The sequence below is a fragment of the Anastrepha obliqua genome, chromosome 1 (genome assembly GCF_027943255.1).
Source record: "Anastrepha obliqua isolate idAnaObli1 chromosome 1, idAnaObli1_1.0, whole genome shotgun sequence".
Taxonomy (NCBI): domain Eukaryota; kingdom Metazoa; phylum Arthropoda; class Insecta; order Diptera; family Tephritidae; genus Anastrepha; species Anastrepha obliqua.
In genome coordinates this window covers 182,402,191-182,419,087 of record NC_072892.1, presented here as the reverse complement: position 1 = coordinate 182,419,087, position 16,897 = coordinate 182,402,191, and the positions used below count along the sequence as shown (strand labels likewise).

At 35.1% G+C, this 16,897-nt stretch overlaps 1 protein-coding gene across 1 annotated transcript; it reads right to left on the bottom strand.

Moving 5' to 3' along the window:
- Nucleotides 1-3,141: 3,141 nt before the first annotated feature.
- On the bottom strand, nt 3,142-9,751 carry LOC129243085 (venom acid phosphatase Acph-1). Its single transcript, XM_054880200.1, has 7 exons — nt 9,318-9,751; nt 9,014-9,109; nt 6,757-6,945; nt 6,641-6,694; nt 5,862-5,999; nt 3,536-3,937; nt 3,142-3,471 (listed from the first exon to the last, which is right to left on the bottom strand). The coding sequence occupies exons 1-7, from the start codon at nt 9,465-9,467 to the stop codon at nt 3,307-3,309; spliced, it is 1,194 nt and encodes a 397-aa protein (XP_054736175.1). The 5' UTR covers nt 9,468-9,751; the 3' UTR covers nt 3,142-3,306.
- Between the last annotated feature and the right edge of the window lie 7,146 nt (nt 9,752-16,897).

Below are 16,897 nucleotides of genomic sequence, written 5' to 3'. Positions count from 1 at the left end.
TTAAGAAATTATTGTCATTTCTCTTTATTATGATAATATTGGTATGGCTGAATTACGTATGGAACAAAATATCGGCCAAATGACCGCCGCGGCCTCGGCGGCACGCCTCCATCCGATGGTCCACATTTTCGATGACGCTGAGGCATAATTGAGGTTCTATGACGTTAATGTGCCGAATTATCTCCTCCTTTAGCTCTTAAATTGTTGCTAGCTTATCGACGTACACCTTTACTTTCAAATAACCCCAAAGAAAGAAGTCCAACCGTGCCGTTGACGTTTAGGTGTGGGTCACATTCAACATCGGCCCTTGAAATTTAACCACCCTTTACTCACTATTAAAACATAAACAGCCACTTTACAGTCAAAAAGTTTGGTGTGCATTCTGTTTTTTTTTTTAACTATTATTTAAATGGCGGGTTAAAAATCCACAAAACGCCGTGGTAGTTAACCGTCTGTGAGATCACTATTTGAGTTTATATAGACCAGCTTATATAGAACAGCTCGACAAGGAACTGCACTTGTCTGTACCCTTATTACGGTAGCTCCTTATTTTTATTGTTATATTATATTATATGGCACGATAGGCGCGCCACGAACCCCCCAGGTACAAGGGCGGTCTCACCGCCGGTCATTCTGGCGGGTGATGGTTCTACTAAGCTTCAGCCTGACCAGCGCCTCGATATAAACTCCACACAGCTGTCTGCCCGGCGAAAATTTCGTCAATGGGATATGGCGAGCTCAACCTTCGTCAGAGCACATCCAAGGGTGTGGCCAAACCATTCTATGTATATATAGAAGGCTGTTCGTCCACGATCTGTGGCTTTGATCGGAAAACTGGGGCTTGTAAATCGTCTGACTGATGCAGTAATCAAATACCTCAAAAGTCGGCTGATGCCTCAAGATATTGGCTCCGGCCCTGAAGCCAACGCGAAGGGCTATGACGGTGCCATAAGGGTGACGTGCAGGCCTCTGGCCAACTTCGAGTGAATCAGATTCTCCTCATGAAAAACTATCTGCCATTCGGAGGTGGCATAAGACTGTGGGTCCCTCCTTTTGTGGATAAGCATCAAGACGCACACCACAATTAGGAGGAGGAGCTCGGCCAAACACACTCGCTGGTTTCACACTTCTTTTGATTGTTGAATATTTTTATTTTGTATGAGCTCGGCTTGGAAATTAATGAATTTCGGCAAAGATTTTCTTTTTAACACACTTTTATTAGGTCGGGTTGTATGTATGTATGTATGTATGTACGTATGTATGTATGTATGTAACGGAATCTTTGAGCTTAATTTTCACTGGCTTCTAAAAATCTGATCGACTTGGAATTTTGCACATCTATCAAGGACTGATGACAATGCAATAATTTGATAAAAGTTTTCCGTTATCCTTATTAGGATTGCCAGGATTAATATTTTCTTTTTTTACCTGTGGGCAAAAAGTAAGGTGAATTTGGTTGCAAAATGAGAAATCTTTATTTATTCTTGTAAATCAATTTCATTCCCTTCAAAACAATCCCCGCTCGATGAAATACACTTATGCCAACGATTTTTCCAATCCCCGAAACATGCCAAATAGTCCATTTCCGGTATAGCCATCAGCACCTTCTTCGATTCAGCTTTTATCTCCTCAATCGACTCGAAACGCGTTCCCCGGAGTGGTCTCTTGAGTTTTGGGAATAGCCAGAAGTCAAATCAGGCGAATACGGTGGTTGCGGAACGATATGCGAGGAATTTTTGGCGAAATGGTCACGAAGAACGAGTGCAGTGTGAGACGGTGCATTATCGTGATGCAAAAACCAAGAGTTGTTGGCCCATAATTCTGGTCTTTTTAGATGAATTTCTTCACGTAAACGACGCATAACGCTCAAATAATATTCCTTATTAACAGTTTGGCCAGGTGGAAGGAATTCATAGTGCACCACACCACGAAAATCGAAAAAAACTGGCCAATGGAGTGGGGTAGCCGTTTCTCAGGCTCCCTCCACGAAATAAGTTCTTCATCCCGATTACTTCTTTATCACGGCCGATAACTGCATAGCTTTAGACTCACAGTTGATAAGAAAGGAATCAAATATAACACGAATATATCGAATCATTAATTCACTGACTGCAATGATAACAATAATACTAAACTAAAAAACACGCTTTTTTGCTAATCGAACTAAAAAGTAGAAAATAAAAAATAGTTTAAAAAAACTAAAAAACACGCTTTTATTGCTAATCGAACTAAAAAGTAGAAAATAAATTTTAATGACAAAGAGACCTATAATGAAGTAATAGCAAATCGAACGATCAGTCATAGTCAACTACCTCAGAACAGAATTATAACAAAAATTAAGATACAAATAGAATAATTCAAATTAGAGTTAAAAGCGTGTCGTTAAAATTTATTTTCTACTTTTTAGTTCGATTAGCAATAAAAGCGTGTTTTTTATATTAGTTTTTTTAAACTATTTTTTATTTTAATTCCGCTTTCTTTAAGCATGACTTCGAGTTTAAATTCATTTTAACATTAAACTTTTCTTATATGGGCGAATTTTTTAATTTCACTTTCTTTACATATAAAAAATAAGCAGTGGAAAAATTATACTATACATTTTTCAAAATCGTCGAGCAATCAGTCTCTGTGTGCAGTATCTCTTATTGGCGTATGTTGAGCGACATGGTTTCAGGAAGAGGGCGCCACGCCACACACGACCAGAGTGACCATGGAGATACTGCGTGATTTCTTCCTTAACAAATGATAAGCCGTTTCCCCACAGAGGTCGTACGATCTTACCCCTATGGACGTTTTACTGTGTGTGTTTCTCAAAAGTAAAGTCTATGAAACAAACCCAGCGACTAACTCAGCACTAAAACAAAATATCGTTCTTTTTTATTTTAGCTTTCAATTCCTAATTCTGCCACCGGACACTCTGTATAACTTCGTAACGAAGTCATACGGATGAAAAGAACACAAAAAGATTGAGTACCTATTAGCACTATGAAAGAAAAAATAGAGGAAGCGTCTGGAAATTATTGCAATACTTATTAAAGTTATCAAGCAAACCTCATGCTTTATCATTCTTATTACTGCCCTAGAAAGATCGAGCACAGACGAATTATATGAGATAATGGGAACATTGATGAACATCACTAATACGATATTAAATAGATCTCCTATATTGTAACCTTTTACAACGTAGGATTATAACTAAATTTTAAATAATCATTTACATAAGTCTTTCGGAAGATTCACTTTCAGCATGAGGATTATTTCCAAATATTTACAATCGCGTATATGCATATAATTTGTTTTTCCATTCTATGTTTTGCACTCTGTCTTAGGATTTTCGCACGTGTCATCGTAATTGTCCAAAAGAAGATTATTTATGGAATTACTGAATTGTGTGAGCGAGCAAGGCGCGCTACAGTTCGGTATATGGATTTCTTTTGGAAACTTGTCGTCGCTGTTATAGTAATATACGATCTATTAGAGAAAAAGATTATCATTAAATTATTTATGCACATTTATAAAATATTGTCAAACTCACCTTCACTTCGAAATCTTCCTTAAACAAAGAACTATGATGCAGTTCGAAAGATAGTGCAGAAGCATAGCTTGGTAAGGTATCAGTCTGATCCAGAATATTCAAAGTATTCATAATATTCACCAATGTAATATCGTGGCCAGAATACAAGAATATTTTACGATCGGGATTCAAATTCTTTCTTCGCTTGTTCTCCATCTTTTTAATTATCTCGGCTAAGAAAGCACCACCCTTTACTTTTTTCATTAGATTCGACTCAGTATAAAGTGAGTAACTGCGTGCCGCTAGTGCTTCCAGTTTATCTGGATAGATGTTTTCCGTCCAGTCAGGTAATACCAGGCCTGCTTCAGATTCGACTTTCAATGTAGTGTAAAGCATTTCGACATCCATTAGCGTAGAAATATTCTATAATACGTAAATACATTGAAATCAAATAGAAATATGCAAACATATACATGCATACACATACATACATATATATTATATAATAGATATATTTGACTCCTCTACATTATTGTTTTATAAAAAAAATGCGAACATCAATGTACTGCTAATAACGGCATAATCCATTTTAAGGGATTCTTAAGTGCTTCAGGTATACACTATCGAGCTGTTTTAATCAGCATTAAGATGTGAGTAGGCTCGCATTCACTCAAATGCACCATTTTTGCAGAATTTTTTTATACTGATTACGGCTGCGCAAACTAAAAGAGTAAGTCGATAAGCTGAACAGTTTATCTATTTATTTTTATTTTTTTCAAGAGCACAGAGCAAGTCACGATAATAAAACACGGTGGAGAGAATTCAGAAGGTGCGATCAACATCAGACTGTTAACCGGCTCTTTACGATTTTGAAGGGATCAGCTGATTTGCTGGCTTAACAGGGTTTGTCTACGACAAAACTAAGATTGTGTTTTTGATATTAGATAAAGTTAACCACAAATGCAGCACAGATAGTGAATAACTTAAGGTACTTTGATATTGTGATTGACAGCAATTTCAGCTGTTGTTCTAACTGCATTTTACAAATGATATATGTAGCACGCTGTGCGTTTTCCATTCCAAACTACAATATCAGCTTGTGGGCAGGTGCGTCTGCCAACAAATTAGCACCGCTAAACCCTGCAGAGGAATGCCATTAGAAAAATATTTATTTACTTGCCTAAAATTCTCGCGAGCTCTAAAATTAGATCTTTTAAATTCTTCCTCTAAGAAATTTATAAAATATTGTGATAAGAACTTGTTACATACAAAGCCATTGTTCTATTAAATACTACTTGAGGAGCAATCCTACAAACTTTTGGCTCCAGTTCCTGTCATTGCCAACACATTGTCGTAACTTCTACACTTTTGTGTGATGTAATCTATTTAACAGTCTTCCTTCTAATATACGTACCATAAGAAACCTCCTCATAAAAAATATCTGCCATTCGGAGTCGGCTTAAAACTGTAGGTCCCTCCATTTGTGGGACAACATCAAGACGCACACCACAAATAGGAGGAGGAGCTCGGCCAAACACCCAAAAAAGGGGTCTACCCGCCAATTATATATATATAAGAAACCTACTCGGGCGGCCGCCGTAGCCGAATGGGTTGGTGCGTGATTACCATTCGGAATTCACAGAGAGGTCGTTAGTTCGAATCTCGGTGAAAGCAAAATTAATAAGAACAAATTTTTATAATAGCGGTCGCCCCTCGGCAGGCAATGGCAAACCTCCGAGTGTATTTCTGCCATGAAAAAGCTCCTCATAAAAATATCTGCCGTTCGGAGTCGGCTTGAAACAGTAGGTCCCTCCATTTGTGGAACAACAACAAGACGCACACCACAAATAGGAGGAGGAGCTCGGCCAAACACCTAACAGAAGTGTACGCGCCAATTATTTATTTTAAGAAACCTACTCTCTTAATTACTACGAAATCGAAATCTTGTTAAAATCAGTCATTTAATTAATTATTAGTTAACGAGTCATTCAATAAATTATTTGGTAACCATATTTCTTGTCTATTTTAGTTTGCCGTTAATCATTTATAGTCGACAACTGACCCCTTGTGTTCATGTTGGTATATATGTACATTATTCTTGTCAAGTCACACATCACTCATAATTGCAACTACATTTGTATGTATTTAAGAAGCGACATTAAAAAGTTAAGGCTCTGCTTTTAACCCGAGGCTCATATAGAACACCCTAACTGGTGATATCATTTTGGTGTTGTAATTCCCACTCTCTGCTTACATTTCGCATGCCAAAAAGTTAAACCTTTGCAAGGTTATTACAATGTTCAACTGTAATTATGTACATGTAAATACATTGGCTAACAATACACACCTTGCTTGAGTGTTTTGTGAGTAATTTGAACAGTTCCGTATTTTCTTCGTTAAGCTGCCGCAATTCGGGTGGTGGATTCTTATACAATTTTTGCAGAATTGTGTCATATTTCGCACATGGTTTCTTCTGCGCCAAGAGCTGCATAGAAGGTAAGAAATAAGTTAATGTAATTAAACGAGTAAAAAAAATGTATATGGTATTTTTTTTCTACTTATGTAGATATGCATATGTATACATATGTATGTATGTATGCATATATAAATGAGACAGAAGCAGTCTAGGTCATAATCATACAAGAATAACTGATTTGTTGTCCCAAGAAACACTTGAGCCCAAGAGTATGGTATTAGAATTTTGTTCACATAACAGGCGGATGAAAAAGCATAAAAGAATCAAGCTAAATAAATATAAGCATATTTATACCAAAATGCTCAAAATAATCAAAATAATGATCGGAGTCGATTCAGCCAAGTGGCTGAGTTTTCAAAATTTTTAGATTAAAATTTCGCAAATATTTGCAAATTGTTTATCTTTGACATGTTAAAAAGTTTGCATAAAACTGTTTGATGTTTATTTTTTTTTTTTTTGCTCAAGGCCAATCAGTAAAAGTCTGTGAGCGAATTTCGGATAAACAAAGCTGAAAGTATAGTATTTCCCAAAGCGTTAAAATAGCGTACCAACTTAAAATAGTATAAAAAAAGGCACACAGCAACTCGGGCCGGTGTTTGCTAGCTTATTTGTAAGGTCCAATTGGCCAATACGGAAAGCCAAAAACTTACTATGTCTTCACTGCGCGGTATTACATTTACGGCTGCTGGCTGCCAAGCGATCGGCTAAGTGTAAAGAGAGACATTTTTAAACAAACCATAATTTACTTTGTTTTGTAGTCACTCACCAAAATGTTATTGTGGTCCAGCGGTGGTATAAATCCTGCTAAAACACTCTGCGCACTCATAATACAGCGCTCAGCCGCTGAGCTAAGTGTGAGCACCTGCTGCTGCGTATAGATACCGTTGGGCGGTAATAGACGATAGTAACGCATGCGCAAATTTTTCCCCAGATTATAAGCCTGCTGACTGCCTTTCTAAAAGGATTTAAAAATATTTATTCATATATGTATGTATATACATTAGGGTGCATTACATTTTTCTTTTATAAATAAAACTAGTTTTTGAAATAATGTTTTCCAAAAATTTACCTCAAATGATAGATAGTTGACGCTTAAAAGGCCAAAATAATAAATAAAATAAAATAGTATTAAAAATTTTTATTTTTCTAAAACCCTTTAAGGGGGGATTCTACTGTAAAAATCAAATTTTCATGGATTTTGTTTTCATACTTGTATTAATTTAATTAGTAAAAAAAAGTTTAGGGTTACATAAACACAGGTCTTGAGTGTACAAAAAAAATTTTTAAATTTATTTTCATTTCAAAATGGCAGCTGTACAGCCGCTCCCCCGAAACGCCTTTTGAAATCTGCCCACACTGTCGCGCATTTAAAAAAAATCTGAAATCAAAAAACCCAAATTTTTTTTATTATATATCATTATTTTTAGTTGTTAAGCCTATTACTTGCAAAAAAAAAATTTTTTTGTAAAATTTTTGAAGTTTTTTAAAAAATCGACATTTTTTTGTTGTCATTTTGTTATTAAAAAAGGGGTTATAAATAATAAATTTTTCCCCACCATAGCTTTAAAAACTAGTAAATATTGTTAAAAATATACTATCAAAGTTTGAGCTTGATATGTTAATTTTTCACGGAGCTGTGATGTGGGCAATTTTGAAAACGTGGTTTCGAGAAAAACACGCATATGACCGTAAACCTCTCGAGCGCTCAGTTTATACCTGCTTTGCTAAAACTTTTATAACTTGAAAACTATTCAAGATTTCTTTTTAAGATTTTCATGGAATATTCTGGAGTTGTTTCTGAGTATGTTTCAACAAAAAGTAAAAAATCGATTTTTTTTAAGTTTTACAGTAGAGTCCCCCCTTAAGGTGAAACTCTCTTCTCTCTGAGGTTAGTTTTTGGAGCAAATTTTTTTTAAATTTATTTGTTAAAAACCAAGATTTTTTTAAATCTTACGTACTTAAAATCATACGTAAATCTTAAATACTGAAGCCTTAAATTATAATGGCGTGCAGTCATAGTCGAAAATAAGCCGGTTCTATATTTGGTAAACAGGTTTAATAGAAACCATGGTTTATTTAAACTCGGCCAAAATCGCGCAAGCGGTTATCGCTGCCATCAAGAAGATAGTTTATTTTAATCATAGTCGAATTAGTACCTGTTTTTTAGCTCAGAACCGGGTCTAGATTTAAAACGACCACAAAAATCAAATGAAATTTACGAATGTATGTGCACCTAATAAAAATGTTATATTTTCAGTTGAAAGAGATTTTAATATAATAAACCACAAAATATTGGTAAGAGACCCTAATCCATTTGAGTAAAGTGAAAATGATTTTTTATCAACAAACAAATATTTTCAAAAATCAACGCGAATTCGAGCCACTTTAAATTGGCACTTTACTGTACCTAAATTTAATGGGCTATAAAACTGCTTACCACATATTGTTATGAAAATCCCATTTAAAAATTTGTAAATTTTTAAGAAAATCTTTTACATTCTTTAAAATACATACAAAATGTGAAACTTTAAGTTATATGATTTTGTTTTATATATTTTTAATATTTATATTTAAATTTATTTATATTTAATAATTTTATGATTTATATTTATGTCGCGTTGCCATTATCGTGAACATATGTAGGTGTGCATCAAAATTAAATACTCAACTTTAATTGAAATTTATTAATTGCTTTTTGCTATTCTGCCGTTTTTAATTTTCAAAGTTAACAACAAAACTAAAATATTTGAATGTAAACTTATATGTATGTTTGTGTGTCAGATGACACTAAATGTAATAGACTTGTACTTGTTCAAAACTGGTTCTTACTAAAACAAAATAGGTACTACATTCACTATGATAGTAAAGAAAATAAACCCAGTTCTAAATCTTTAGTTCTACTTTAACTAAACCTGGGTTTAAAGCCGAACTTTGATTAAGCGCCAATAAATTGTATTATTCTGGTCGAAACCACACAACATTTTTTGGTGAAGTACCCCAATATATTTGAATGATTTTCTTACCTGTGTCAAGGCCCCCAGACCATACGACCAGTCATGCAGGGCATGCGGATCGGTGGGGTAAAAGGAACTTGGCGTCTTCTCACCATGCCGAAAGACCTATTAATAGAAAGCACAGCCGTAACACACTTTATTGCTTACATACATATGCACATAGTTTGTTGGAATGTACATTAGTGCGATATTGTGTTCATCTATCTGTTATCTTTGGATCATTAAATTATCACACTTTTTTATTGACATTGGCATGTAAATATTTACGAACGTATGAAAACAATCTTATTTATTCAAAGTGATGAAAACTTACAATGGAGATCATTCTTAAATTTCGCAAGCCCTGTTCATCGTTGTTATCGCCGAAAACGAAATATGCCATCATAACGGTGCAGAGTGCACCACCCAAAATAATCACCGATATTTTGGTGCTGCGTCTCGACTGACAATCAATGTTGACCATCTTGATGGATAAGTGATGTTTTTAATTTGAATTTTATTCAAATGATTTTGCCACAAATTTTACGCAATCACACTTTTCTGTACTACAACATGTTTTTTTAATCCAAAAATAATAAATGGGCCTATCTACATACATATTATGAACATATGTCGTATGTATAAATATGTTGTACTCATACACTTGTATATTATTTTGCGTTATCGTTTTTTTTATATTTATGTCCGAATATATCTCATGAGATTTGTATTTCACGCGGCGACCGCAAACAATTGACTGATTTGCCTGAGTGCAGGAAAAGTGAATTCATAGAAGTCGAGTTCGCTAGAGCAACAACATTTACATGTATTTTGTTTTTGTAATTTGGATTGTTCAAATTTCAATGAGAATGTAAACCAAGAATGATAGAATATAAGCAATAATTGTTGCGTCTTCCGAATCAGCTGAGACATCATCTCTTCAACTAAACAAACAGAGAACGTTAATGTACCTATTAACGTTCTCTGAAACAAACAAAAGAGAAAGAAAGGGAAATTACTTGTTTGTGAAGAAGAAGAAGAAGAAGAAGCGAAAGCAATAGAAACGACCAAGAATTATACATACACACTCACACTTTCTTGCTACGGCGCCACCGGCATAAAAATGCAAAAAACTGCATTTGGAGGTATTTTTATAATTCGTACTTCCCCAATTTCATACGCGGCATTTTGTTCTGATTAGTTTTCTTAATTAAAAAGTCAAAAATCTTCAAATTGCAATATTAACAAGCCATTCACTGAATATTTACAACAAGTAATTTCTCTTTATTTTGCTTGTTTTGTTTTGAATTATTCCAAGTCATGACACAATCTTGTTTGCTATCATTCTTGCATGTGCATAATACCTTTGTAATTTCTACTTGATGTGACAACTCATTCGATCATGCATGCATTTCATATTAAAAAAAGGTAACGAACGAATTACATCAAACACACAGTGGAAACAGTTACTAATTCTTTGAAACCCAAAATCTGCCAAAACTCAGGGCTTGTCTTTCGGGCAAACTTGTTATTACATATTAAATGGACATACAATTTTATGCTGCTTCCGAATGGCAAACTGCTTTTTTATGAGCCAACATTTCTATGGCAGCAATACACTCGGTTTGCCGTCGCCTACAACACCCTTAGATAAAAGCTTTTTTTCGAATAAAAATAAAGGATCAAATGAAAAAGAAAATTTTCTCAACCCAGCAAATTGAAACACACAATCTTTTGGTGGCTTCCAAACCGTTCCCTTAGAATGTCATAAGTAATATTGGTGTCCACGAGAAATTCGCCTTTTCGCCATTCGCATGTTGAACGTTGAAAGACGTACACTATAAAATTAATTTTAATGTATTTTTTTTTTATTTAAGCTACTTTCCATAATACCTTTTTCTCAGATAAATTTAACATCTTTTCGTGGGAAACCATACTTTCAACTGGGCCGTAAGAAAGCATGGGTACATTATATTTAATAACAACTGGCTGCTTCAATGACTTCATCTATTATTTAAACAGATTGTTAGAAAGTTCAGAATTTTTTTTATTATTTATGCAAAAATATTATTTTTGAAGATTTTGTGAGCATAATTTCTCAAATCGGTGTTAAAGTTTTGCAACAGCTTCTCTCAATCCTCTCTCTAAATTAATTTCTGGCCTGGTCGTGGCAATAGCAAAAAAGCCACTCTCACACCAGGACGGCGAAACAAACGCAGAGCAAGTTTTCAAAGTCATAGTAATGAAAGTAGGATATTTTTGGAATACTTTGCTTCGCAAATAAAATAATCTCTTTGTTTAATCACAGTTTTAGACGTGAGTCGCATAGTAGTTCTAACGGTCCTTACCAAGTACAGATTGGAATGGAGTCGATTAAAATGGCTCTTTCCCAGTCGTATTGATCAAGATTTCTTTGAAAAAATTAGTATTTGATGTCGATTATTTTTGGATTAATATCATTTGCAATCTTTCCTTGATCTAACTCTTTTTTGCTCTTGCACCATTCCAACGTCTTTCTGTTTTTTGTTTTTTTTTTTTTGGCGGGACAGACTAGCAAGTACATCACTCAGACACAATCAAGTCCTTTGTACTGCACTCGGATTCCCTTTTTAATTTTCTTTAAATCTACTCGACCTCCACAGAAATCTGGGTACATCTTGTGGTGCCAAGGAGCCAAGGTGGTCGCTTCTTAACTCATCAGTGCCAAAGACTTCAAGCCTGATTCAAGCGAATGCCGGACAGATGAACATAAAGTGGTCCGCCGTCTCATCCTCCTCTCCACATGCTGGGCAGAGTGCACTGTCTGCGATGCCCACCTTTTCCATGTGCCTTGCCCATAGAAAGTGGCTCGTCATCAGTCCAACCAGCCTCCTACAGTCGCCTCTGTTTAGTGACAGGAGGAGCTGTGACAGTCGGTCGGACATGACAGGTAACATAACTTTTTTGTCCATCTGCAGCTTCTTTCAGCCTGCCAAGCACGATTGTGGGTTAGAGTAACCCGTTTGCTAACCGTGGTTTTGATGGCTGCAGAAGGCAGTGACAGAACGGGCTCCGGGCCAAGGAAGTTGGTCTCAGAGCCCATTCTGGCTAAGGACTCAGATATCTCGTTGCCCACGAAAACCACTTGTCCCGGGACCCATGTTAGCATCAAGCTATTACCAACGTCTACTGAAACATTTGTCTGCTGCCATTTATTAATATTTATTTTTTTAAGGCTTCTTGAGCAGCAGCGATGAAGGTCAAGCAAGGCACAGCTTGAAACCCCCAGGCATAAGCAATAAGTGAGAGTGCTTTTCTACTCCTTGCGTTCTCGCGGCAGTTGGTTCTACGCTATCGGAACGACCCGGATATACAAACATCCGACCCAGGACTGCGACTCAAGCACCATCCGATAAATATTTATGGGGAAAGTTTATGATGATACAACAACAACAACAGTTATTTCCATCAATAGCTGGTCTCCTTGCTCCTTTTGTCTAGTGTTCTTCTTACGCTTAGTATCAAACACAAAACTTTCTAATTTAATATATTACAAATCTCTTAGTAAATATCGACAATGGTTACATTCAATAAAGTGTTCAAAAATATACAGACAATGCAGTGAAATAAATCAGTATAAGTTACTTGTCACGCTAATTCTTTCTTTGTAACTACAGTTTCTGTGTCAGCGGGCTCTTCCACATAATAACCATGCTCGGCTATATCGGCTTCCACTTGTGGGTCGACCACACATTTTTTGTCAGAACTAACCTTTTGAGAGTCCCCCGGGAGTTCCTCTTCCGATTCTTCAACATCATTTTCATTTTCAATACGTTCCCGTTTTCTTGGACTGATAGCCTCACTCTCATCTTCTTCAGCAACTACCTCGCAGTCATGCTCATCAAAATAGGTGGGTATATGGTAAACAATATCCGTGTCGACCGTATTGTTTAGAAACTGCATCTGATGTTCGAAATCACTGAGATAATAAACTATCCCGTAGGTATCCACCACATAAGTGGCTGTGTTGCAGGCTGCCGTCCATTGAGGGACATATTCGTGCAGATAGGCGCACGTGTAGGGTATGACATGTGGCATCGCTTGTGGCACACAATAACACCCAGGCCGATAATATTCTGATTCGTATTCTTCAATGCTGGGATATGGTGTAACCGAGTGTAAAAAAGCCATCGATTTTCGATTGGCGTTCCGTTTCCTTGACATTTCACCCGACTTGACGACTTTCAAACCTAGGCTTCCAACTGTTCGGGCGCCTCTATTGGCTCCAATTGATTAGCGACGTTGATGCAAATGCGTAAATAAAAAATATGCACTTGAAATTGGCGCATCAAATAGAAATTTAAATAGATTTCCAATATCATCAAGCGGCAAGGTAAGAATTCCTTATATATACGTGCATATATGCATATATATACTTTTAAAATAGATAATATTTGAATAATTGACAAGGATAGAAAAAATTTTGAACTTGTCCGCTAAAAATTTTGATTTTTGAAAAACTTCAACAATGCTACTCTCGAATTGATATTTTTTATGTTTTGATAGTTTGATTTTAAAGGCACTACCCAACAAACTATTTCATTTGGTATATGCCCGTATACAATAAGCGTCCAAAGGGAGTTAATACAGAAATATTTTTTTTTTAAATATATTCAACATTAACTAAATTTGATTAAAATCTTAGATAAATGGTTACGCGTCATGGTGAAAACATTTTTAGAGGTGTGCTTTGTGGCATACCGTTATTCGGCTCTCAGCGAATTTGACATAATCAGGTGATGGGCTGACGTTACTTTTAAATGTGTTTAAAAAAATTAGATTGTGTTGTTGACGTTAACACAAAAGTCAACCAATGGCACTTGGTTGCCGTCTGAACAACGACTGATTGGACGAGTTCTCGCTCATGTTGCGAGTGTGTGATACATGTAAAAAGATCGTGCAATTCTGCTGAATCCTCCAAGTGACGTAGGAGCCCAAGTCCCCTCACAATTTTCTTTAACACCATAGTTAGAGGGCAAACCTGGTATATCTATCGTCCTTGGTTACACGTGGATCTTTGTTAGACTACGTGGAAACTATTTTTCTCACTTTCATTGTATGATTTCGGTTGGCGCAACCATTAGGAATTTTCTAATTTGCAATTTAAGAAATTATTTTTATAGTGCTAGCACATATAAGATATGTAAGTGTTAACTAACTGAAAACAAGTCTAAATTCAAACCTGCACTTTATTATTCTGAAATGCAATGGCCCTAATACTACATACTTTGGATTCTGATTAAATGTTGGAAATTGTGATTAAAATGTTTGAAATTTCGATGAAAATTTTTTGAATTCTTTGTTGTTTTTTAATTTACATAAAGTTTGATACTTGGACTTATATTGACTTTGTAGGGGAATGAACTATATTTTCAAAAAAATAATGGTTAAAATTAGATAATGAATTTCCAAAACGTGTCAGTAAGTCCTTGTGTTATAATTATTAAGCGCACTGTATCGCCACGCAGGGAGAAAAGCGATATTTCCATACATTATGTACCTATATGTACTTATATATATAAGTTCTTTCAAAAAACGGTACCTTTTTTTATAACATCTTTGACATTTGTAAAGTATACAGTCATACGAGAGGGGCCTTAATATTTCATACAAGAAGCGGATTCATCATAAATTAAGTTGACTAAAAACAAACTTTCAACATACTTACACCTTACTTTGTTACGTTTTTCTCACGTAAGTTTGGAGTTTTTAACCTCAAGGCACGATTATTCTTATATTACTAACTACTTGCGCTTCGGCCTGTAATGTATTCCTTCGCGCCTTCGTGGAGACTATCCTACTTCTTCTCCTTATTTTAGCTCTTTGTTGATTGCTAGCTCCTTGTAAAGCGTGAATTCCTTCCAAACCACCTCATCATCAGACAGAAAGCTTTTTAAATTCTCCTTTGAAGCCACTCGGTTTCATCAATTTGCACGTTACCACGAGCAGCAAAACTTGTGGTGTTGCGTGCTGTGATTAATTACATTTAGCTAAATGAATTCTTTTTGGTATTTTACGTAGTTTTAAATCAGTCAATCAACCAATTTGAAGTTCCTACTAGACTTCCACACACTATATTTGAAAGGAATCGGACAGAGATTGACAAAATGTCCATCCTTCGCGCGCATGATGACAAGACCGTTTGCAAATAAATTACTATATGCAATTTCAAAATGCTGGTATCCCGCAAAAAATTTGAAGTAGTATACCTTTTATTCTTATCATAATTACAACTGGTTTCCACACTCATTTAGGTGTGTCTCAGTCCCACTCTTAGAAAATAAAAATATTGAAAGAATTTAATTTTTTATTATTTTGCTTTTATTTGGGATCTGATTTGCTCTCTTGTGTGCGTAAACAAGTCAGGTTTGGTTTACTAAATGCTACTACTATTTTTTCACGATACTTACTAGAACACTACACACACATCACTAAGAAAAACACTCTCAGCTGGTCATCAAAAAGTCTCCACAGCTGAGATCACCTGATTCAGTACCCTCTTTTATGTAACATGGTTGCATAGAAAATAGGTTAATTTCCTAGAAAATCGTACCAAAAAGTCTAAAAAATTTCGTACAAATTTAGATATTTCTGAATAAGAAAGCATTATTATAGCTAAGAAATATATTAAAGATATTTGTCATTGTAAATTTTTTCCAAGTGCAAGATATGATTTTGTATTTTTTTTTTGTTGATATTCTATTGTTTTCAAGGGGGGCCTCTTATCAGTCGGCTTCAAAAAATCGATTTTTTTTACTGCAATCAATAGATATATTATAGGAGAATATGCCCTCAAAAATAGCGAAACTCAAAGTGATTTCGGAGTTACAGGCCTGTGTACCGTCCCTCGTGTGAGTATACTGTCTACTTCTGAAAACTTTGAAACACGTTTTCTCAAAACCATGTTTTTGAAAATGGCGTGTAAGATTAAATAAAAACGACGAAAGTTATCGTTTCAAACCGATAATCTATATAAAGATAATTCAAATGCGCAATTAATTAACTAAAAAAATACAAAAAAAAAAATTCATTTTTTAATGTTATTTAACACCTTTTTGAAAAAAAGCGAAAAAAACACTTTTTTCAATAATTAATTGTGTGTTCATTTTTTCATATTTTTATACAAGAGTGGTCTATTATATGCGGGAAAGCCTTCTGAATAAGACAATATTTTTCTTTTGTGTTTCAGGTGAAAACTACGACCGCAATCTTACACACCGTTTTACTAGCGCGCAACGAGAAGCTGTGCGAGATCCCTCATATGTCCGCCATTTTGTTTTTTTATTTATGTTAACAAATTGTTTATTACTCTTCAATCATGCCTTCAAATAAATGCAAAAGATTATTCCTGTGCATGATTCAATTATTAAAGGTTTGCTCACTAGTGACATTCGATTTTTGACACTGCCTTACAAAAGGTTGTATTTAAAAATGTGAATAAAATGGAACAAATTAAACCCTTTTTGGTAAAAATGGTAGCAAAAAAGTGTTTTCTTGCTTAAATGGAAACAAACTGCGAACGCTTTAAAAAATTAATTTTAATTAATATTTGAATGTAAATAACGGTACAAACAGAAGTTATAAGCGGAAATTGCGTCAAATATTAAAACAAGAAATTATTTCGTTTAATCCAAGATTTTATTTTGCGAATTTATTATTAAATTTAAAAGCGATCGCGAAGTTGCGAAGCTTCGCCAATATGAAACTATTTTGTTAAAAATAAATAAATAATTGGCACGTACAATTATGTTAGGTGTTTGGACGAAATCCTTCTCCTATTTGAAACGCGTGTCTTGATGTTGTTCCACAAATGGAAGGACCTACAGTTTTAAGACGGTTCTGACAGATGGTTTTTTATAAGTAGCTTTTTCATTC